The sequence below is a fragment of the Thermobia domestica genome, chromosome 17, assembly GCF_964235325.1.
Source record: "Thermobia domestica chromosome 17, izTheDome1.hap1.1, whole genome shotgun sequence".
Taxonomy (NCBI): domain Eukaryota; kingdom Metazoa; phylum Arthropoda; class Insecta; order Zygentoma; family Lepismatidae; genus Thermobia; species Thermobia domestica.
This window is the reverse complement of record NC_137470.1, coordinates 80,942,913-80,967,252: the sequence shown is the minus strand read 5'-3', so window position 1 is coordinate 80,967,252 and position 24,340 is coordinate 80,942,913. Positions and strand designations below refer to the sequence as shown.

Sequence of the window (24,340 nt, the reverse complement as noted above, 5' to 3'; positions counted from 1 at the left end):
AAAATCCACGGACAAAATAATCGGAGAATTCCATTTCTTATCTCCCAAACAGGCTCTTCGTTCCTTGAGTAATGGAGTAACTAGCTAAATACAGAAAAAAGTTGAGTGGAAACTGAATAGCATTAATAAAAAGAATAATCTAAGAAAATATACAAGCATTATACCTGATTAAATATACATATCAAAATTAATCAATTCTAATATCAGATCTAAAGTTAACAAGTATCAGATTTGCAATTTAATATTACCATTATGTATAATTATATACAGATGGTGATCAGAAAAGTGGAAACACCTGTAGTTGGCAACACGTCAGATGTATGGCTTGGCAGTGGTGTCGTGGCGCCCGCAGCGCCGGACCGCTGGTAGTGGTGTGTTAGGTCGGTCTCCATACTACGTCAGGCGCAGTGGAACAGCAGTGTCCAGTGGCTGCAGCAGACGGAGGTAGTGTAAAATGGGAGACCTCTCAGATTTTCAAAGAGGGCAAATTGTTGGTGCGCGGTTATGTGGAGTGAGTGTGACGGCAGTGGCTACTGTGTTAGGTGTGTCGCGTGGGACAGTGTCGAAGGTGATTACGGCCTACACAACACACGGGAAAACCACATCGGGGAAGCGGAACAGTGGGCGGAAGAAAATCATGAGTGACAGGTCACGCCGGGTATTAAAGCGCATTGTCACGCAGAACCGTCGTGCCACTGCGGAGGAACTCAATCAGCACCTCCCCAACACTGTTTCGACAATCACAGTCCACTGCGAATTACATGACATGAACTTACGGAGTCGTGTTGCACGAGCCAAACCGCTCATCAGAGACCATAACGCTTTCGCACGCCGAAAATGGTGCCGCGATCATGCAACTTGGACCGTTGGGGACTGGAAACGTGTGATATGGTCGGATGAGTCATCCTTCACCATATTCCCAACCACGGGCCGTGTTTATGTGTGGAGAACGCCCAAAGAAGCTTATGATCTGCAGTGTCTCCGCTCAACTGTGAAACATGGCGGTGGCTCGGTGATGCTGTGGGCCGCCATATCATGGTTTTCATTGGGTCCTGTTGTCACACTTAGCGGACGAATCACTGCCAACGATTATGTCGCAATTTTAGGAGACCACTTGCATTCTATGGTCCGGATGTTGTTCCCGGACAATGTCGCCATCTTCCAGGATGATAATGCACCCATTCACATAGCTGGCGTTGTTGCAGCGTGGTTCGAGGAACATCGGGGTGAAGTTCAACACCTCCCCTGGCCCGCCCAATCCCCAGATCTCAACATAATTGAACATCTGTGGTCCGTCTTGTAAACACGACTCCGGCGACGATTTCCACCTCCGTCCTCTCTCACAGAACTGGCCGATGCCCTGCACGAGGAATGGTGTAAAATTCCACTTGCTACCATTCATGACCTCTATGCCTCCATCCCACGTCGCATCAAGGCTGTTCTGAAGGCGAAAGGTGGCCCGACACCATATTAATCTGGTATGTTGCAATTTCGTTCATGTGTTTCCATTTTTCTGATCACCATCTGTATGTTAATAATTATATGATATAATATATTCGGTGGTAATATGAATATATATGGATGATTCAAAAATCTTTCAATGCTTAGGAGAAGAATCTACACATGAAAATAAAAAATATCTGACATTTTTGTAAATGCGGCGTCATTTACGAGTTACAAGTTGTCGTGAATGGTGGCAAAACGACGTGTGACACTTCATTGCGAATAATGGAAAGGCACAACAGCAAGTGGTCTCAAAGAGTTTGGAGGAAGTCAGAGACAATGCTGGCAGAAGCAGGGCGATAGGGACAAGGCGCAAGATATTTCTGAAATGGAATACTGGAATGTTGGTGCAAATGTAGGTAACGGAGAGCTCCGAAGCGTAATATAATATATTCAAGTAAAAATTGTTCAATGATATCTGCCGTGCAGCTATTAACAGGTTTCTTCCCTAGGTATCAAATGTTCGTTTCTGTAGCCAGTAAACCACATTTCGCCTTTGTTTCTTCTTTCGGAAATGGCCCTAGGGAGTCAAGGATACATCGTTCGGCTATAAGATATGCTGGTGGGTGTAACAATTTTGCATGTGGCTTTTTCGGTAGCTTTTTGAGTAGCTGAAACTCTTCACACCTTTCGATTTTGAAAGCTTTGTATGACTTCGTATATGGCATATAGTATTTGTTTACAGCAGTGTTGTCTGTTTTACTAAACCTAAAGTCAGGAGATGTCAGATATTTGTTAATTAAATCATACTATTGACCTGCTTATCTTCTTGGTATACATATTTAGAGATGGAATATTCTTAATTCTGGATGGTTTTGCGTACGGTAAATTAAGTCGTCTTCTAAACGGAAACATCTAGCAGCTCAGAAAAAAAAGTATTTCTTAGTGTAGAACATTTTTTTTTTTTTTTTCTTTTGAACCTGTAGTTATATAAGTTATCCTAGATTTGTTTCCTTGCAAACTTTACAACAATTGTTGGTGATGTATCTGAATAATGTATTTGAGCAAAAGCATACAAATTTTCATTTGCTTCGCTTTCGTCTGTGGGGACTTGGTTGTTTTTACTCTTTTTATTATTTCATTGAGTTTAAACGTATAATAATATCGAATGATGCTTCATCGCCCTTCATGAGTGTTCTTGAGTGGCTCGCGAGGTTGACTACGGTGCCTGTAGGTTACTATTGAAGAATTAGAGGCCGTAGAGTTACTAAGTTCCCTTAAAGCAAATACTGAAGGTCGATGAGGTTGTCTGTAAAAGGAATGAATTACTTGCGATAATTTAACTTAGGCTCTCTCCATCATTAGGTTGTGGGCCGCGTCCAGAGAATTCAGACATTCCTGTTGCTTCTGTACTGTCTGAAAAGTTTCTGTACTCTCTGTAATCATAATGACAGGATTTGAATTTTCTCCTCCTTCGTGGCCTCTGGGATGAGTTGATGAATTGCCCTTAATTTTCTCAGAAAATATGTGATGTAGTTTTTGCTTCAGTTCCTCCGAAGTAGGGTTGTTAAATTGTTTTTTTACTTTGCAATTGCAATATTAAATGAAGAGCTACATCCTGCAAGTACATTAATAAAATTTCCTTTTCCTTTTCTGGTGACCACAATTGGAGTATTGCTAAATGACCGAATAACATAATAAACGTTCACGATCATCTGTAATGTGACCAGAATATTACTTACATGGAGTATGTAAATGGGTAAAAGGGAGCTTGAATCTGTCTAAATATGTATTCTTGTCTGAACGAGTTATCGGCATAAATATCAGCCAAGCAAATTAATTAATTTGCCCTCTTCTATAAAAATGCAGGAATGTCTCTAGACAAGCTGAATCTATGGATCTATATAATACAGTTTTTATAGCACTATTTTATATTACAATACACTGTATTACACTAAGACAATGATGTGCGATACTTGTAGTAACACACGAGTGTGAAAAAGTCCTGTTGTTTTTAAAACTAGCGTCCCGTAGGAAAATCCTAATGATATCGGATGGACGTCAACGCAAATACTATATAAAATTCTTTGTTTAAGTTAGAACATCCTAGAGAGTAGAATAAAAGTTAGAGCAAGACTTTCTAGATTGTGGAAATGATCGGTGAAGATTGTTGCCTTCTGCAGGATTGTGACCCTTTCATCCTAGTTACTTGACGATAGTTGACGAAGTGATTGTCGTCCGAAGTTGTTTACAGCCAGCACGTGTAAAACTTTACAATATATAGAACCTTATGCTGAGATTTAGAATATGTATCTATATAAAGATATACATTGAAACAAATAGTGTACTTACCCTAATTTTTCCGTCGACGTCCCTTTTGCTATAAGTTATAAAGCCAAGTGTTACCATCTCGCATATACTGGTGGTTATTCCAAGTATAACTGCTTGGTACTTTTTTGTAAATGGCAAGAAGACGTAGCATGCGAATAGGTTATATATGATATAGAACGGACGTAAACGTTCATCACAATCTTCCTTTGCGTAATAATATATTGGAATTCCAACATCCACACTAATTAATCCTAAAACTACCATACATGAGAGTATCACTTGAATACTTGGAAAGTCTCTTAACAACTTCTCACTGCATGCAAGCACTAGTAGTGGCCAACAAATGACGATCATAAGAGAGTATGCGAAAATATCTGGGATGACAGCTTTCAGATCCTTCTGTAACCAAAATAAAAAGAAGAATAATTTGCATGACACATATTAAATGTTAACAACTTTCAGTTAAAACTAATAACTGCTTAAATATCTATAAGTTATTAGAAATAAAACTGAGATACACTTATTAATAATGTCTTGATGTATGTACCTGTTATTACTGCTAGTAAATGTATCCTTATCCTCACTTCGTAAGAATTATAAGGTCACCAGACAAAAAACTAAAGTCTCCCTGTGGAGAAGCAAGCTTGTTTCCTAGTGTCCCAAGTGACTAATAATGCGTTCAAGTATCCTCTGGAGTGAGGAAAACGTTGAGTGAGTGAGGAAAAAGTGAGTGAAGTTGGGCAAAATCAAAGATGTTTTGGAATGGATAAATAGGCTACTGTGCCAGGGCGTGCACGCCTTACTGAACCTGACTGCCCCATTTCGCGGTACAAACGATTTTCACATACCTATATCAAGTACTTCGTTTGAACCGATTTATACCGTAACTAGCATATATGACGCACTTAGCTGGGTTGAAGTAAATAATTTAAATGCACATCTTTGTATCTCATGTATTTTATTGCCATTAATTTTTTATTGTTTATTGCAGCAGGCATGTTTACACAGTTTTTGTTAATGTTTGGGAACGTTACGGTGTACCAACAATCTCTTAGTTGTAAATTAAGTGTTATTCGTGTCCTAGTACTGCTGAAATAACTATTTCCCCCCATAATTCACTTAGTGTCACTGTTCATCTCGGCGACCGCAAGAACTATAAATTCAACACTAATATCGGTCATTTTTGACCATTTGGACACGTACATATATATTTCCCCCTCCCCACTTGTAGGCCATGGCATCGAAAGTTTCACTGTTCATCTCAGCGACCCAGAAAACTATAAATTAAACACTGATAATGGCCATTTTCGATCATTTTTATATATCTCTTTTTCATCCTTAACAAGTGACGGGGCTGATTTTGGATTTACACCGGATCGAAAATGTCACTGTTCATTTGAACGATCCCGAAAACTACGGATTACACACTAATATCGGTCATTTTCGATCATTTTATTATCTTCCACTATTCCCAGTTTCGGGGCTCAATTTCGTCTTAAAAGGGATCGGAATTGTCACTCTTCATCCCAGCGACACTAAAATCTACGAATCAGACAGTAATATCGGCCACCTTTGATCATCTTTATATATATATATATATATATATATATATATATATATATATATATATATATATATATATATATATATATATATATATGTATTCCTCCTCTTCCATGGTATCGGAAGTTTCACCGGTCATTTCAGCCACCCCAAAACAATATGGATTCAACACTAATATCGGTCATTTTCGATCATTTTATAATATCTTCTCCTCCCCCTCCCCCAAGTTGCGAGGTTCAATTTGAAATTAAACCGGATTGGGAATGTCACTGTTCATCTGGATGATCACGAAAATTCAAATATTGCTAAATTTCGATCATTATTATATATAGATCCCCCTGTCCGTGCTGTGTCACAATTGTTCTTGTTAATCTCAGCTACTTCTAAATCTATGGATTCGACACTAATATTAGGCATTTTTGATCATTCTTAAATGTTTACCCCTTCCACTATATTATACCTTCCTCCTCCGAAACCATCAGGGTTGAACTTGGATTAAAGCAGCATCAGCAGTGTCACTGTTTTTCTCATCGACCCACAAAACTGTGGATTTAACACTAATATCAGTCATTTTTAATTATTTTTTATTTCTCTCCCCCTCTCCCACCCCTACGTTGCATCGTCCAAGTGAACAGCCTAAAGTAATTCCTGTTTCTAAACTCATGCATATTGTAAATTTGATTGACATCGGTCGGGTATTTCAAAAGTTATTAGGTTTCATTGTTTTTTATTTAGACGTCTCCACCCCTCCCCCGCCCCTAGGATCTACCGTTAAAGTAAAATTAAAGAAATGTTTCAAGATCCGCACCTCACGTATTTTGAAAATTTGATTGAGATCTCACGGATAGTTCAAGAGTTAATAAGTTACAAATATAGTCACTTTCAGTCTTGTATATTATAAATTGATTTTTTTTATATATGCCCTTCCTTCACTTCCTTCTTCTGTACTGTAGTATGCGTAATTAAGAAAATGAATTGGGGGCCAAGTTTACGCAGCCCCTACCATATCGTACGGTTGATTTAATTGGCTCATTTGAAAGGCTTTTGTTTGTACCGGATTGTACCGTAATTTGATTCGTTTGTACCCCTTTGATTATTAGAAGTTAACAGAACAAACTGGGGGGCTGAGTTCAAGAATACCTTTAAATCAGGTGTTAATGCACCTGATACACGTTACTTCTATATATCATATGAAAGTACTTTTTTATACTGGCTTGAATCGCAATTACTTTTATTTGAACAATACTGGATTATGGAAATTAAGAAAACAAAATTTGAGGCTCCGTGAATTTGCCCCCATCACGTCGTATAAACGGTCTAATTGGCTCATTTGGAAAACTTTATTTTGTAGCAGATTGTCCTGTAATTAGTTCGGTTTGTTTCATCTTATGCTATGAGAAATTAAAAGAGCAAAGTAGATGCACAGTTTAAACTAGCTCTGATACTAGGTGTTAAAATATGCTATACTCATGATTTCTATATATAGCGTGAAAGTTATTGATTTGCACCAAATTGAGTTGCAATGAGTTTTGTTTGAACGATTCTAGCATATGAGAAATTAAAAAAATAATAATAAAGTGGGAAATGCGTGAACCTGGCCCCCTGCCATGTCGTACAAACGGCTTAGTTGACTCATTGAACGAATTTGGACTTCATCTGAGTGTACTCCAATTTATTTTCTTTGAAGTTTTACATTATGAAGAATTACGTATAAACTAGTGGGAAGTTAATAAAGCACAATTTTAGGCATAATATCCCCTACCGCTTATGCACTGACTGAAATTCTGTACTTTTACCTAGGTATTTGTATTAAATTGAACAGAAATATATTTCCCTTGTAGTGTCATTGATTCGGAAAGTTAAGAGTGAACAATATTTGTTTGAATATTATGATAATAGATTCTAATTAAACAATAGCTCTACATTTCAGTAATAAGATATTCTACTACATTTACGTTGCTTTACAAGTTTTGAATTGTTTTGTTTTATAGTATGTCTGTACCTACAACTGTCATAGGTCAGTAAATCATATCGTTGTTGCCCCCAAACAAATCTACAAGAATTAAGTCAATCGCCGTATCTTCAAATCTTAATAACAGTTATACCAATTCATAGTGCTAGTTAGAGCTACAAGCACAAAGTTAAGCCTACTACGTACGGAAAGTTATTTAAAGTAACAATTTTGGCTTGTCGTCAAGTTAGAATTGTCAAGTTATTTTTTTTTAAAACATATCGAGAACAATTCGAGTTTCAATCATTAGTCCTACATTAGTATTGGCTAGTGCTACAAGCACAATGCTGGTGCCGTAATGAACGAGAAGTTATAACAAATAAAAGTGATGAATCTGGCTTGACGTCAAGCCTGATTCAAAGGTTTTCAAAATAACTGTGGGGAAAGCAAACAGTGTCTCAGTCATTAGTACAATTTATTTTGAGAAAGTGGTGATTCTAGCTTGTCTCCAACCCAGAATCGCCACATTAATTTCTTAATAACTTCCTGCACTTAGAAGCACCAACAGTGTACTTGTAGCACTAGCCAGTACCAACATAGCAATAACAAGTGGCATACATTTTGTTTTCTTGAAAGTTATTTTGGAAAAGCGGTGAGTCTACTTCAATTTGTTAGTGCACAACATTAATGCTGTTATATACGAAACACAATGACCAAATTAAAATGGGGATTTTAGCTTGATATCTAGCCATAATCGCTACATTGATTTATTAATATTTTATCGCAAGTAGCAGCACTAACGTTGTGCTTGTAGCGCTGACGTAGCACTAACGATTTACACCCTTTGTGTTCTCCTGTAAGTGATTATAAACAGTGACGAATTCAGTTTGACGTCAAGCTATAACAGATAGTTTAATTCGTAAATAACTTTCCGTACGTAGCACCACTGACATTGTTGTTATTGTAGCACTAACCAGCGCTAACGATTCACATCCTTTTATTATCTGTATATGAATCGTTTATTTCAGAAACCCGTCAACCGACATTTTTTTACTAAATGACTTTTGTACGGAATATATTACTCATACCCTAAATCCACACTTTAGTGCAGAAACCTGTATCATTACATCACCCCCGTGGTGCAATTTTGATAGCTAAATCTAACCTCACCCGAAGCGAAGAAATCGTCCGACGAGGTTTGCTCACTCGTATTGCATTATCTAATCGAAACACTGTCGAGTGGAGTAAAACACTAGGTCCTTTTAATGACACTTCGTCTATCCAAAATAAGTACCACACTGTTGTGCCCTTTGTAATTGTGTAGTTTTGAAACTATTACACTATTTTCCAGTAAGAGGAAATTCATATGTACTCTGTGATTAGGAGTTTTGGTCAATAAATTTTGTTTTACGAGAAGTAGAGAGAGTGTACACCCCAGATCAGGACGCAGAGTTGATTTTTAAAGTCAGTACAACTAGACGTTTCTTCGTTCACCTAATAACCAGTTAGATCTTCAATTTTAAGAATTGGTGGCCTCATTTTTATAAGAGAAATTTGAACTCTGATGAAACGTTATGAAGAGCTGTGCCCAAGAACAAAAAGATCCCATTCAAAGTATGATTGTATAAACAGTTTGAATTCAATACGGCCAACAAAGGAAAGGCGACTGTTAAGCAGTTTATTAGAGGTTCATGTCCTCAACGTTCACATTTAAAACAAAACTAGAAGGATGTTCTAACACACTTATATTAGATATGATAATAGTCCTATAAGAATTTTTTGACAGGGAAAGTGTAGAACAAAATGGAACTTGGCATATTTCAATTACGACCGTATTTACTATTATGATTCGACGCTAGTAATCACGAGCAATGCTATGATTGGCTCCAGAGACAATAACAAAAGCGTGACGAAAGAAAATGTTTTGGCCGTCGCGTCGGCAGGTCGTGTAGTAGCTTAAAAATAAATATATAGACAGGGTACTGAAAGGGATAGGAAAATGCGTTTCTTAGTTGACCATTGAACAACTAATTCAATCATGGTATAATTCGTGAGAGTATTTTTTTGTTTAGTGTTCAGCAACACTTTTTATTTCTATACTGTTTCAAGTGTTATTTTCTCTGTCTGATGAGTTAGCCAAGTAGGTAAGACGCTCGATTTCTAAGTTGATAATCCATGTTCAAATCTCCCTGCAGCTAACTTTTTCTCCACTACCGAAATTAACAGCGTGTTCTGTTGATTTAACACAAAAAGTGGTAGTCACGCTAGGTCACCGCATTGTGTTGAACATGGGCGGAATTAGAAATTGTTTTCTGGGGGCAGACCTTTTGTTCGGTCTTGGACCTGTGGAATACTTCCTAGACGAGTGTGGAATTGATATGAATAACTCATTTTTTGTCAAAAAGTTAGGGGGCAATGCCCTCCATGCCCCCATAGCTCCGCCCATGGTGTTGAATCAACTGTGCATGGTGTTTTTACTGTGCAGGACATGCGTGGTAAAAGGTAAGGTTAAGGACATATACAAAAGTAATCCAGAACAGGTAATGGATTCTCAAATACGTCAAGAAATTTCATTTCCTCAGTAAAAAATTTAATGTGTTGTAAGACACCTTTAGTATTGACAATAAAATGCAATGGAACCAAAAGTTAAATTTCAATTACAAATGTCGGACTGAAATTACTATAGGAAATCAAGTAGTGTATACTAGAAGGAGCCGAAAAATTAAACATGAAGAAATAATTTAATTAAAACAAGCTGACATGGCTATCACACTTAACTTTATTTAAAAGAAGAGCAAACTTAACGGTTTCAATGTTCTAACATCATAATGTATCATCCGAGTAAAATCGAAAACGTTACGTTTGCTGTGTGTGTGTTTTAAATTCAAAAACTGTGTTTGCAATTGCGAGACACGAGACAAGAGGAGACATTTCATGAGACGTCTCGTCTCCTCTCGTGCCCCGTATCGAAAACCAGACGAGACAAATAGTCTGTGTCGTCTCGCGTCTCGCCCCAAAGGGTTCTGTCTCGTTTCGTGGCAACAGTAGAAATAGCTAATTTCCACTACTTCTGACTTGAATATGGAATTAACGGATAAAATGGAACCTATTCTTTGGATGCAGAAGCAATGGCAGAAAATCACTTCTCTATACCACTTACCGTCTTTGCTCTGGTATCTGTAACACATACATGGTAGAAAACACTCTATAAGTCTTCTGACTTTTATGCACGGCATAGTTTGGAAGTTGAAAACCTGTCTAGTTCCATAAATATTATTAACTCTAACATATCAATGAAACTCTTTAGTATAATTCAAAAAGTTATCCGTGAAATTTATGCCGCATTGGAAAAAGTTGTGGGAAGGCCTCTTGCTATATCAAATTTGTGGGTGTTCATGTAAAACCAATATAATCTTTCTATTTTACATCGGGTTAATAATGCATAGGTAATTTCAACTGTATATCAACTTCACGCACAAAAGCGACTCGTGGTTCAATGAAAATCCATTTGTTTGTTATTCAAGGTCAACACATTAACAAAATAGCTAATACTAGGAGTACACGCGACCGATTACTTCGATAGAGGAGGCAGATTCACGAGACGTGTTTACGTATAAAAGACTAATGTCTCAGGCACTTAGTAGAAGGCTTAACTGGGTGGAAACAACATAGCAACGTTCTATGCGAAAGAACGCTTGGCTATGTAAAGAAATGCTCTGGGTTGTTCTGTCTGTTGTATGTATGAAATACGAGTTTGTTTGTGTGTCTGTGTGCGAACTGGGAATCAGACGAGTTGACCGAAAGTTCCTAAATTTTCGTCACGGATACCTTTATACAGGCTCCAGACAAGGCCGAAACTTTTTTTTTTAATTTGAACCAGGGGTCTCAGGGCAGGGGGCGTTTACCAGGACATGTAAAAATATTAGAAACTGACCGCTATTTGTGTTGAATTCATAGTTATCGCGGTCGTTGAGATCAATGGTGACACTTCCATTAGCGATGACTTTCAAAATCAGCTATCACTATATGCGGGTCGGTGTCAGCCAGGGAGTGTTGTACCGAAATATATAAAAATATTCCAAAATTGCTTATATTAGTGTCAAGTCCTTAGTTTTCACGGTCGCTGAGATGAATGGTGATTCTTTCAGAGGCGTTGACTTCCAAATACAGTCCAATCACCTGGGGGCGAGAAGTGTTCTTTTAAATTTCGAACCAGGGGGTCTTAGGGGGCGCTTACCGGGATATGTAAAAGTAGTAGAAAATGACCGATACCTTTTCGTTTCGTTGTTCAGTTTGTTTACATAGATATTTTATCTGACCCATGCGAAACGTGGGTATTTCAGCTAGTTATTAATAAATTCAAGAAATAAATTATTAGTAATATATAGGGTGGCCCAAAAATTAGTAAAAAGTACCGTACTGATCAGCTTCTTGCATTTTATATAATTTCTTTTTTTATTCATAAGGTAGACTTTATTTCTTCATTATTTGTTCTTAATATGTTTTAAGCTCAAAAGCTCAAAAGAGCCAAATCAAATAAACTCATAAACTAGAATGTTATAGTTGATCAATGCAGAAGTGTATGCCTACTTTTGAACTACGTGAACAAATAGGAGTGTATTATAAAAGAATGAAACGAAACTGTAAACATACATAACCGTATTTCACTTTATATAATCTATTCTAAACCACAATAACTAATCTAAGACAATGTAGGAAAAATGCAAGAAAGTAATTAATAATAAATATGAGCATATAAAATTATATTTTGAAAGGAAAAAGGTCCCCTGGCAGAACTTGTTTACTCCAGATGCCGAAGCGTTAATCAGAGTGGGAGTGGGTCAGCGAGTCAAGTGGGTCTAGTTTTCTTAGTGGGTCGTGGGTCAACAGCATGTGACCCACCGTGACCCACCAGCTACCATGACCCGCTCTAAACCATTGTTACCAATTCCGACCCACCAAAACCCATCGTCATCAACTCTGACCCATGATCCACGCTCTTTTCTAAACTAAATAAAATTTACAATTGTAATAAAACAAGGCCGTGAAATTATTGCAAATCAGAGTTTGAATTTCTACGGTTCAACGCTCAAGCACCGCTCTGTTGCAATACCGGTGGATCTGATCTTTACGATTACAATGATAAAGTGTTTGTCATGGGCCAAATTGCGATGAATTTAAATTTAATTATAATATATAATTATTTCTTTGTTAACTTACAGACATTTTCAGTGGAAATAGGACGAAATTTGAAAGTCTCAAATCAAGGTATAGTAAACCAAATTAAAGAGAAATCTAAAGTTGGCCACATAATTAAGCATCCCGTAAAAATTTAAAGTTCCCACGTAATTAAGCTTATAGTAGGAATTTTATGTCCATTTTCCTCACAACTTTATGACGTGATACCCTTATGCTGTGAACGCTCTATATATAAACACAAGTTTCATGAATTATCATAATAAAAAGCAGTAGATGTAAAATGCGTAAAAATGTAGTTTTAATTTCTCAATAATTGGTTTCCTATATGTTTCTGAACTAATATCGATCGTTTTCGATTATTTTTAGAATTCAACCCTATATATAGAAAATGCCTCCCCCAATATAAGATAGTTTCAAAAAATGATATTGAGATTAGGGCCTAACTATGTATATTACAAATGTCATTTCAGTTGACTTTGCAATTTGATCATGATGAGGGCCGCGGTGGCTCAGTGGTAGAGCGTTCACCTCTGGTGCTTGAGGTCCCGGGTTCGATCCCAGCCCCCGCCAAGTGAACTTTGTGGTGGACAAACACCGTGTGCGTGGGTTTTCTCGGGGTTCTCCCGTTTCCTCCCACTTTCTTCATTCCACCATTTCATTCATTATTCATCATCACCGTCTCCTTTAGCCTAACCGGCATAACCGTGGGACGTAAAACTCAAAGATTTCATTTTTTTGATCATGATGATCACACACACATCGTTATATTCAATTTTTAATATAATAATTCATGCATTAGGTGATTCGCAATTTTTATCCCATACTTAGCTCCTCTTAAACTCACAGGACGTGCCCGAAAAGTCAAGAAGTAAGTCCTATTGCTATTACTGCAATTCCAAATGTGATCAATTGCCTGAAGTTCTGCAAGAGTGCCTGAAGTTCTTTCTTCAATAGACACAAATGAAAAAAAAGAAAAAAAGGAAGGCCTTGAAAGTAAAAGGTAGACAAACTCACAAGTGCTCAGAAGAAGCTGTCACCAATGCACTGAGCAGAATGGGTTGGTGAGTCAGAGTAGATCAGTGGATCAGCGTGGGTCAGAATGGGTTGTTCGGTCAGAGTGGGTCACGGTGGGTTCTCTTTCTCGGTGAGTCACATCCTGTTGACCCGCGACCCACTTACAAATCTTGACCCAATTGACCCAATGACTCACTCCATCTCTGGAGTGAACACAAGTATAAACCCGTCATATATTTATCTTTACCATCCTGACTTTACTTAACCTCCACTAATTTAAGTTAATCTACAAAAATGCAAGCAATTATTAGTGACAAATACAAACATATAGAAATATATTTCGTGAGAAAGAAAAAACAAAGTGAACCAGCCGAGAGTTGAACCCGCGTTGCTCCATTCAAGATATCTTACCGACTTACCCATTGCAGAATTTGTAACTTCCGGTTTTGAAGCTTTATTTATATTGCGTGTTACGTAACAACGCTACGAGATGTCATTACTGTTGCGACGACTTCCTTCAAGACTCGTTTCGTAAATTTACGAAATAACTCATTTAATCCTTAATCAATCCGATAATATATATATATGTATACGAGGGAGGATCAAATGAAAACCTTAAAAGTTTATTGAAAACTTCAAATGTTGCGCTATTACTTTGAAAGTTGACAATATATTTTCTAACGGTATTCTAACGGTATTTTCTAATGGTATTGAAATCCATCGCGGGATGGCAGCAAAGTATTGTGATTCGTGTTTGTCCCTGCAGCAAGTATACGAGTGGTTTAGGAAGTTTAAAAGTGGCGTAGCATCTGTCGAAGATGCTCCTCGATCGGAACAAGCTCACCGCTTACCCTGAAAGAAATCGCAACAATAATGAATATTAGCTTTGGTTCAGCTCAACGTATTGCGCATAATGTTCTGCATTTCAATAAGGTATCAGCAAGATGGGTCCCACCTCATACTGCCCGTTTGACCGTTGAGACTATCTATGACAATCAATTTAAATGTCTCATTTATCCATCCTATTCACCAGACCTTGCCCCCAGTGACTTTCATTTATTTGGACCACTCAAAGAAGCGATGGGCGGCAAATATTTCAATAGTGATGAAGAGGTGAAAAATGCGGTATACGAGTGGCTACAATCTCGATCAAAAGAATTCTTCTACCGTGGTATCCATGCACTTCCAAAACGGTGGAATACTTGCATTGAACGTTAAGGAGTCGACGTTGAAAAATAAGAGGTAATATTTCCTTTTCATTGTTACATTCTAACATTTATTGCACTTTAAAGGTTTTCATTTGATCCTCCCTCGTATATATATATATATATATATATATATATATATATATATATATATATATATATATATATATATATATACGATGTATGTGTGTGCGTTTGTCTATGTGTTGGTGCACACAAGAAATTAATTCATAATAGATTAATTTGTTCTTGATTTTAAACTAAAGAACAAATTCTTTTAATGAAAACACGGGGCCTGTTGCCGTAGATGCCTAAAGGCCGTAAATAAAATTCAAACTTCAAGTGTAACTGGGGCAACTCACCGACAAGGCTGATTTAACACGTATGGTAACAGCGCGTGTAATGTCTGATATATAGATAAGTGGGTAAAGCCTGTGTAGATAAGTGGGTAACGTGTGCGACTGTCGTTCTAGGAATTCTGGGTTCGAATCTAACCCTATACTGAGTTACATTGTTTTCAAGGAATTGAACACTATAAATGATATTCGTCTTTGATGCTGAAAGAGGTTTATCCTAAAAGGGAGAAAAACCTAGACAATAGAGGAGGAAGACGGAGACTGTCCTTAAGTGTTAAAAATTAATTTATTCCCATGTCTTTTGCTCTTTCCTTTCCCTCTTTCTTTGTTTTCTCATTTTGTTTAACTTTCCGTACTTTTTTGGTCTGTGCATGATGAGTATTATTTTTTTCGTTTTCTTTGCATTAATGCCTATCTCTTTGAACTTAACGTAAATGGAATTTCTGCAGATTTATCTCGTGGTTGTTTTTCTAAGTGATGCTCTCAGATAGTAGTACTTTCTCCTCCAAGTGGAGGAATATCATGGCACGTTATGAGTTCGAGCATGCATTTGCTGTCATGTTGGTTGTCCAACTATCAGACATACAGTGAAACTATTCTCCTACTGGAAAAATCTATCATTTCTTATATATATATATATATATATATATATATATATATATATATATATATATATATATATATCCTACCTCCACTTTCTAATGTTCGTGGCTGTACAAGTAGTTTTCTACCTTTATGTCTATCTAGAATGATGACGTTTATTTGTTAATAAGACTCCGTACGTAACAGCACTAATGTTGAGATAATACGTCTAACATTCGTTATCCTGAAAGGCTGTTTATAAACATGTCAATTCTAGACTGATCTAAGGCCAGCATTGACAGTTTAATTTGTTAATAACTTTCCGTATGCTATAGCATTAACGTTGTAGTTGTAGCACTGATAAGCTCTGATGTAGTACCAACGATTTGCAAACTTTTTGTTTTCCTCTAAGTTCTTTCGGAAAGGAGACGAGCTTGAGATTAAGATAGAATAAACAGTTTATTTTTAAAATAAATTTCTGTCCGTAGCAGCACTAACTTTTCTTTTTGTAGCACCAACAATTGGCACTCTTTTTGCTTTCATGAAAGTTCTTTTGAAATTGTGGTGATTTCAGCTTGAGGTGAGGTCAAATTTGCCACTTTAAAATGTTAATTTTTTTTTCCGTTCGTAGGAGCAGAAATGTTATGGTTCTAAAATAACAAACATCAACATATCACAATGGATTCGTATCACTTTCTCGTTGTGCCGATCAATCAAATCTCATTGTAGTTCAATTCAGTACATTTCAATTATTTTCGAATGGCATACTACAGAAACCATGAGAATCACATGTTTCAACTTCTAATTTGAGAATGTACTTGAATTGTGTCCCTACTATGTAGTGTCAATTTCTCATAACCAAAGATATTACTAAGGAAACGAATTACAGCACAATCTACCACAAAATGAATTCTTTCAAATGAGGAAATTAAATCGTTTTAACAACGAAGTGCGGGGAGAAGGCCGATCACGCAGCCTCCCAATTTCTTTCCTTAATTTCTCATAACCTAATATGGTTAAACTAAAACTAATTGTGGTACTAACCATGTACTTTCACACGATGCACAGCCACCAGCAAAAGTATCTCCGTTCGCTGAGTGTTCTAATTCCATTACTTGGGGTCCTGATAATTTGCAGTTGTGAAAACGCCTGCACAAATGCAATCAACTTACACGTAACTTTTCTCAGGACTGACAGCAGTTTGATTGCACTGAGTCAGGTGTTTCTGTAAGTAAAATTGTGAGTAGAAGAATCACAAAACATTCAGCATTCTAAGATGAATTTTTGTGGTTCGGAGCGTGTTCTTCAATGAACACCATAAATTAATATTGCTGTGAATGTAAAGTATAATTTCATTATATACTGTATGTTAAAAGAAATAAAAAACTTATCACCCATTAATGAGAAAACGCTAGAAAGTAGATGAAAATATAAAATCTAGAACAACTGCTGGAAATAAGTTTGTAAATTGTTGTCTCCATTAACAGAACTTCTCCAATTCTCCTCATTCGAACATCTTTTTTCTCTCTGAAGAGTAAGAGATCTTTTTCGCCACACTGAGCATCCACTGAAATTGAAACATTTCAAAAGATTTGATTTGAAGCCGGGTCTACCGAATAGAAGTTCAATGCGCTAATCACTTACCTACTGCGCCACTTCATCCTCCACCCAAACTATTAACTAGTTAGAATGGTTTCATGGAAGACAACACACAAGATACTAATGCTCGTATAAGGTGATGTTGCTTATGTGATTGTCACAATAACTTACTCCATAGTTCCTTCTTTAACTAAAGACAGGTTATATATCAATCAGGCAAATATAACGGAACGTTGGTCAAGCTGAGGCTACGTCATCGTTTTCAGCCATGACCCCATTTCCATTACAATTCTTATTTACCTTGAATTCTAATTTCCAAAGAAGAAATGACGGTATAAATTATTTTCACTTTCTTTGATTTCTATTAGCACGTATAGAAACAGGAAGTTCTATATTTATCTTCCATAACTACTACTTTATTTTCTTATTTTCGGATGAGGAATGTTTGGGGAAGTGTGACAGCAGCAAACTCCCATTGCAGCGACCCAGGTTTAAACCCCGTCATGACAATTATTATTTTTCCTTTATTGGAAGATATTGATTACGTAATTGGTATTGTAATTCTGCTATTATTATTATTATTATTATTATTATTATTATTATTACGATAAAAGATGGAAAGAAAAAGTCAAATAGACGAAGTTATTCATAGGAACACAAAATATATATATATGTCAGATCTTTCTTGGGCTTACACATGAACGCAAAAATATTTTTGTTTTTGAATTTGCAAATAGAATTTTCATTTTATGACAACAAGAAATGAACTATAAATATTTGTTAGCTAAAAATAGTACTGAATTTTGTTTCGCCCATCTCCTAGGTACAAAGGTGAAGAGACATTTCAAATAGGATAATTCTCGTGACTATAGTTGCAAGTTCCATCACTTTTTGCCATTTGTTCACAGGTAGTAACAATTCCTAGGAAACATCAACACATTTTTGGTCCATACTAATAGTAAGGATGAGCCTTACGTATTCATCAATTCTTGGAAGGGGGTGCGATGGCTTAGTGGTAGAGAGTTCACCTCCGAAGCTTGGGGTCCCTGATTCGATCCCAGCTCGCGCCGTGTGGACTTTGTGATGGATAAACACCGTACTCGTGGGTTTTCTCGGGTTCTCCCGTTTCCTCTTCTTTCTTCATTCCACCATTTCACTCATCTCTCATCATCAGCGTCTCCTTTAGCCTAACCGGCATAACCGTGGGACATAAAATTTAAATATTTAATTTCATTTTCATCAATTCTTGGCTAAACACGTTAAGTTCTCAGGCTATGAATCAACTTTGATACGGATGAAGTAATTTTGTGTTTTCGACATTTTACCTATGAGACCCAGAGAAATTGAATAGTTATCATGTTAGTATAAATCAGAAGTATCAATATTCCAAATGATAAAACTTTCCTTATTACCTCAGCGGGAATGAAACGAGAATTGTCCTCAACATTGTGAAACTAACGCTAAAGCTATTACTCTAAAAAGTGCATTCGCAAAATGTCTTGTCGGTATTCGTGTGAAATTGATTCAAATGCAAAGTTCTGTGCTGTCCAATGTGTATTGTACTAATTTTAACAGCATACACCGCTAATTTGCGTAGTTATGTATCTCCATATATCCGGAATTGAATCATACTATGACGCAGGGACACAAAATTTCATGAGCTGAACATGAAATCACTGAACATCAAGTACTGCTTCTCTGACACGTTACCACCCTGGCCACCATTTTGGATCCGCCATATTGGATTCAACTTTCGGTTTTTCAAACGGAAATTGGTGGAATTTATACATCAAATTCATGTACAATTTTCTCGGAAATTCTTTGGTGTAGTGAGTTTTACCGTAGCTTGTACTATTTGTAAGGTGTTGCATGTTAAATGTCAGGTGCTTCACGAATGTTAAACGATATAGAAATATGATAGAGCCTCTTGTGTATATGTAATATTTTACATAATTTATTGGTGACGAAATATTCTCTGGACATACACACAGACTTCAATACAGAAATGGTAAACCTTCGCCTAAATCTGGTCGTGTCTGGATTTACATTAAACATTTTGACCGTAATACAATACTTTCTTGTTATAGTAAAATACGGAAGTAATAAAATCACTCATATGAATTTAATAAAATTCTGATATCAATGTTGTACAGAGTTTGTTCATCCCTACAGTAGTTTTTCAGTTATCAATTGCTTTTATTTGTCTACATCAGAAAATGTAACCGTAACTCAGATTTCTCTGCAACGTCTATTTGCGAAATGCTTGGAATAAGCTACGGTAAAATTCACTACACCAGAGAAATTCCGAGAAAATTGTACATGAATTTGATGTATCACTTGCACCTATTCCCCTTTGAAAAACTGGTAGTTGAATCCAATACGGCGGATTCAAGATAGAGGCCGGGGAGGGCAACATGTGTCAGAGAAGTAGTACTTGATGCAATTGGTTTTGTATATGTCCGCATTCATGTCCAGCTACAACAAAAAAAAAATTAAAAACAATTTTGTGACCAAGCGTGATAGTAGTGTATGATTGAATTCCGAAAGTCATTGCGATACTAAGGCTTATATATTTAAATTAGCGGTATGGGCCGCTCAAATTAGTACAATACACATTGGGATGCAAATAAATTTGCATTTGAATCAATTTTACACGAATTCCGAGGGGACACTTTGCGAATGCACCTTCTAAGACATCACTGTTCTGGGAGAAGAAAAAAACTGGACGTGCAGTAAATTCAGTAAATTGCACACTTTTACAATTTCAATGTGATAATGACAAAACTCCCCGACTTCTGTCATGTTACGATAATAGTGTTATGTAGAATGAACAGTCCAGAGAATTCAACATGAAATTGAAAAACAAAAAGACATACAAACACGCAAGGCTATGAAGGTGAAACTGGCCTTTAGAGGGTTTCGAACCCTTGACAGGCACAGCGTCGTACCGTGAGGGCAGCGAGCGAGGCATCGGTCCCGGGTGCCGAAGTAAGGGGACGAAAACTTCGGAAGGTATTCAGGGCACTGGATTTTTTGAGTTAACTAATTTCACGAAGCTTCCTCAGAAACATCTGTCAAACCAGGCACGTAGCCAAGGAGGTGGACACACCGTTCAGAACCAGAAATGGAAAAATAAGGAAGTATGAAACAAAAAGAAACGAGAAAAAGAAGAATCAGCGTTAAAAATAAAAAAGCTACAGTAAGGCTCTGATGTCTGCACACTACCCTGTGCCTCTCACCTCTGACTAAGTGTTACACGTAATTGCATGAAGAGGGAAAACAAGGTTGCTTTTTTGTAAATATTTAATAGAGACAGAATGACAAGCTATTGATGTGTGTTTTACTGACTGTTCCAAATGGCAAGTTAAATGAGCAGCAGTCAATGATATGCAAACCTGAGCACAGCATTGGCAACATATGCCCCCCTCGTTGTTTCTTCTTCACTGCAGCCTTACGAGGATCACATTAGTCGTATTGCGTGTAGTACATGATGGTGAATAAGCGGGATATCCTGGAAAAGTCAGGGAATTTGAAATTTCTAGAAAAGTTAGGGAATTCTCAGAATTTTTGCTACTAGTCAAGGAAATTTCAAGCTTTCGAAAACACAGCAGTGCGAGCATTTTCAATAGAACCGTTCTATGATATTGCGAACATTTTTTACCCTAATTTTTCCTCACCGCTTCACTGCAGTATCAAACACGTTATTTCAGAAACAGTTTTCAACTGTTCGTTTAATTTGTCATTTGGAACAGATAATAGTTGATGGGATAATAAAAACAAAAAGTTATATGGAAAAAAGTTCTGTTAATATTTTATTCAACAAAGTAAATTAAGTTAATTTTGAGTTTAACGTCCGTTTGAGCAGCGAAGCTATATGAGATGAGACCTACTGATTAACGTAGAATCCGAACGGCATGAGTTTCCACAGAGAATGGAACCCGGGTCTCCCACGCCAATGGCACGTACTACTTCACTAGAGAAAGAAATCCGGATATTGTAAAGCATTTTACAAGATATTTTTGGATATATAATTTTTATAATAGTGGATATTCATTTTCTATAATAGTCGAAGACATAATGAAAGTAAAATTGTTATATTTGAATGAACAGAGGAAGGAATGTAGATATTGTAAAATCTTTTATATTTTTTACATTCTTTTATTGGAGATTTCTTCGTGGTTTCTTAATAAAGTACTAACATATTCTCATTTTATTGTTCCAACAAACTAATATATCCTGCAAATATAAGAGTTTAGAGTGATTACCGCAGTATTTGATGTCACGCACCCCCACTAAATGACCCAATATATATTGACAATAAAATAGTAAAATGATCGAGCCCATGGTGTAATAACCAAAGTATTTCGTTTCAGGCCCCCAAGTTTTTATTACGAAATCCTGGCTACTTGCCTGTGTCAAACAATTGCGTGTGTTTTCCGTGGAATAGTATCTTGCCCCTTGCTGTTATCGATTATATGAAAATAAAATATTACATATTATACCATATAATTTCGCCCGTAGCATCCTAATTACAGATGAGTTAAAACATTATTCCTGGACTTAATAGCGAAAATTTTATTTGTTTTTCATGCAATAAATCAAAAACACAAAGAGTGAACGCAATAAAAACGAAACAAGTATAAAATTTCAATGCCATGTAAAGTTTTATTCCTCGCCAAATCACTTAATGTATCACTTTCCTTGTAAGTAGGTCGTAATAGATAATAACGTGGACTCAAGTTCAAGGGGCGCTTAGATCGATTCCTGCTGAAGACATACGTTTTATTTTCTTTACAAAAATATAAATCTACTTAATTATCAGTCATACGAGAAAAGGAAAATTTTTAGAAACACATTTCACTTTGGTCTTCACATCAACGCGAAGAAATATTATCATTTCTTGCAGTTCAAGCCGTGGACAATCAGTTAGTGAATTCCGTTTTTCGGTCATTTTATAAACAATGCTTAATGGGGTGTCGTCCGCAAAGCTCTTCACTGTAGATATTAAAGTCACAAGTTTCTGACAAAAAAGTCTATTGATTATTATTATTATTATTATTATTATTATTATTATTAGAACGACAAAAGAACGAAGGCAAAACTACATAGTCGAAAATATTGGTAGGAAGAAAAATGAGATGAAGTTTTGAGTTGCGTCCCATGGTTATGCTGGCTATGCTAAAGGAGAAAGTGATGATAAGAAATGAATGAAACGGCGGAATGGAGAAAGGGAGAGGAAACAGGAGAACCCCGAGAAAACCCACGCACACGGTTTGTAAGAGAAGAGATATACTTTAAGTCAGACGCTTCTTATAATTACACATAATCGTAATAATATTATTACCTTCATGGATTGACAGATAGAACAATTGTAGTAATGAATTTGGTTTAACCCTTCTAGATACGTTAACTTTGTGCTTAACCCACGAGCAGGCGCGTATGCGCAAAAAGTGCGAAAGATATCACTTTTCAAAAATGCAGCTCTTTCATCAGTTTGAGTGAAACAAAGCTTCTTTCTATTTCTCATGGGGTTCTTTAGTTACATATTCTATTTGTCATTGTTGTATTCCCGCGCGTCTATTTTGTTTATAACGTGTTATTGGAGGGAAGTGAATTGTATCGCAGAAAATGCGCGGCGCGCCCGCTCGTGCTATTCTGTTTTCCGTACGAGGTAAATGCGTTTTTACGATGGCGGAAGAAATCTATAGGCAACTAATGTTTGAAGGATTCTTAATGTAATGACAGATGGTATCGTAGAACATGAAATTGATAGTGATAGTGACCTAAGTGATGAAAACATATAAATAAATCAATATGATAGTAATTCAGAATGAGAAATGTCTGGTACTGAATATGAGATTTTGTCATCTATAGATTTTGCGCGCTGCTAACGAGCTAAGATCTACAACAAGGAAATGTAGTATGTGCTCTTTCACCTCCACAATCACTCATCAAAAAATATTGTTTGCGTTAATGCAATGCAAATGATTCTATTGTGCATAAATACCGGACATTCAAGAGAACGTAAGTCATAACCTTAGAGCTGTTGTTGAGTTCAGTTGATTTTAGTTGAGTGTCCCGTTCAGCAGCGAGGTTATATGAGACGTGGACCTACTGATTACTGTGGAATCCGAACCACACGTGTTACCGCCGGGAATCGATCCCGGATATCCCACGCCAAAGGCGTGTACGCTAACCGTTTAGCCACGAGGGAGCTCAATCTGAGGGATGTGTGGAATAGGCTAGATGTCTTCGAGTAAAAGAAAGAAGTAGTGTATATTGAATGAAGTGTGACTTTATCATATTCTAACACCTTCTAAGCACAATATTCAGTGAAAATATATTTGTGTTTTGTAAAACATAGTTCCTTTCAAAACACAATATTATAATTAGTACTTAATATATTCTCTGTTCTAATTTTCAGTGTCATGTGTAATGTTTCTGTGCAAATATTGTGAAGAAACATAAAGATTTGAAACCTACAGGGAAAACACATGTTTCTGTTAAAATTAATAGATACTGTCAGTATTACTGTATACCGCACAAAGTGCTCAACGCGCCCGCTGGTGTTATGGCCTGATGCGCGCCCACTTTAAGATTAAAGTCCATTCCAGCAGCAATGCTGTATGAGGCGTGACCTACTCCTTAATGTGAAATCCGAACCACATAAACTCCCGCTGCGAATCAAACCAGGGTCTTCTTCTAGATAAGAAGGTGAAGTGACATCTTGCATAGAATCGATCTCTTCACTAGCATTGTAAGTTCGATCAGTATTTGTTATGTGTGTCTTTCCTTTAATGTTTTATGAACCTTACATACAGCGTTAAAGCTAATAATAACTTATTGGCAAAATTACGAGCAAAATTTGAAGACCAAGTAAGTTCTGTAAATTTGGACACAGATCGAACTAACGATGCCGGAATAATGAGTGTATGTCTCTGGAACAAATATAACGGTTTTTCTACTCTGGCTATCGTACCTCGTATAGTACTCTATAGCAAGGTAGTTCGAAAATCTTGTGTCCATGGATCGATTCCCGCGCACGCCAAACTATGTTCATATCTTGGGCGCAAGTAGGAAAGCCAAAAAAGAGTGAA

The 24,340-nt window shown here is 36.7% G+C and overlaps 1 protein-coding gene across 2 annotated transcripts in view; it reads right to left on the bottom strand.

Moving 5' to 3' along the window:
* Positions 1-24,340, bottom strand: part of LOC145673783 (adenylate cyclase type 2-like) — a 1,485,668-nt gene that overhangs the window by 1,031,809 nt on the left and 429,519 nt on the right. For both annotated transcript variants that reach the window (XM_081743538.1, XM_081743539.1), the window contains exon 4: positions 3,796-4,173. In XM_081743538.1, the coding sequence (XP_081599664.1) occupies positions 3,796-4,173 (378 nt within the window). The remainder of the gene's footprint in view (positions 1-3,795; positions 4,174-24,340) is intronic.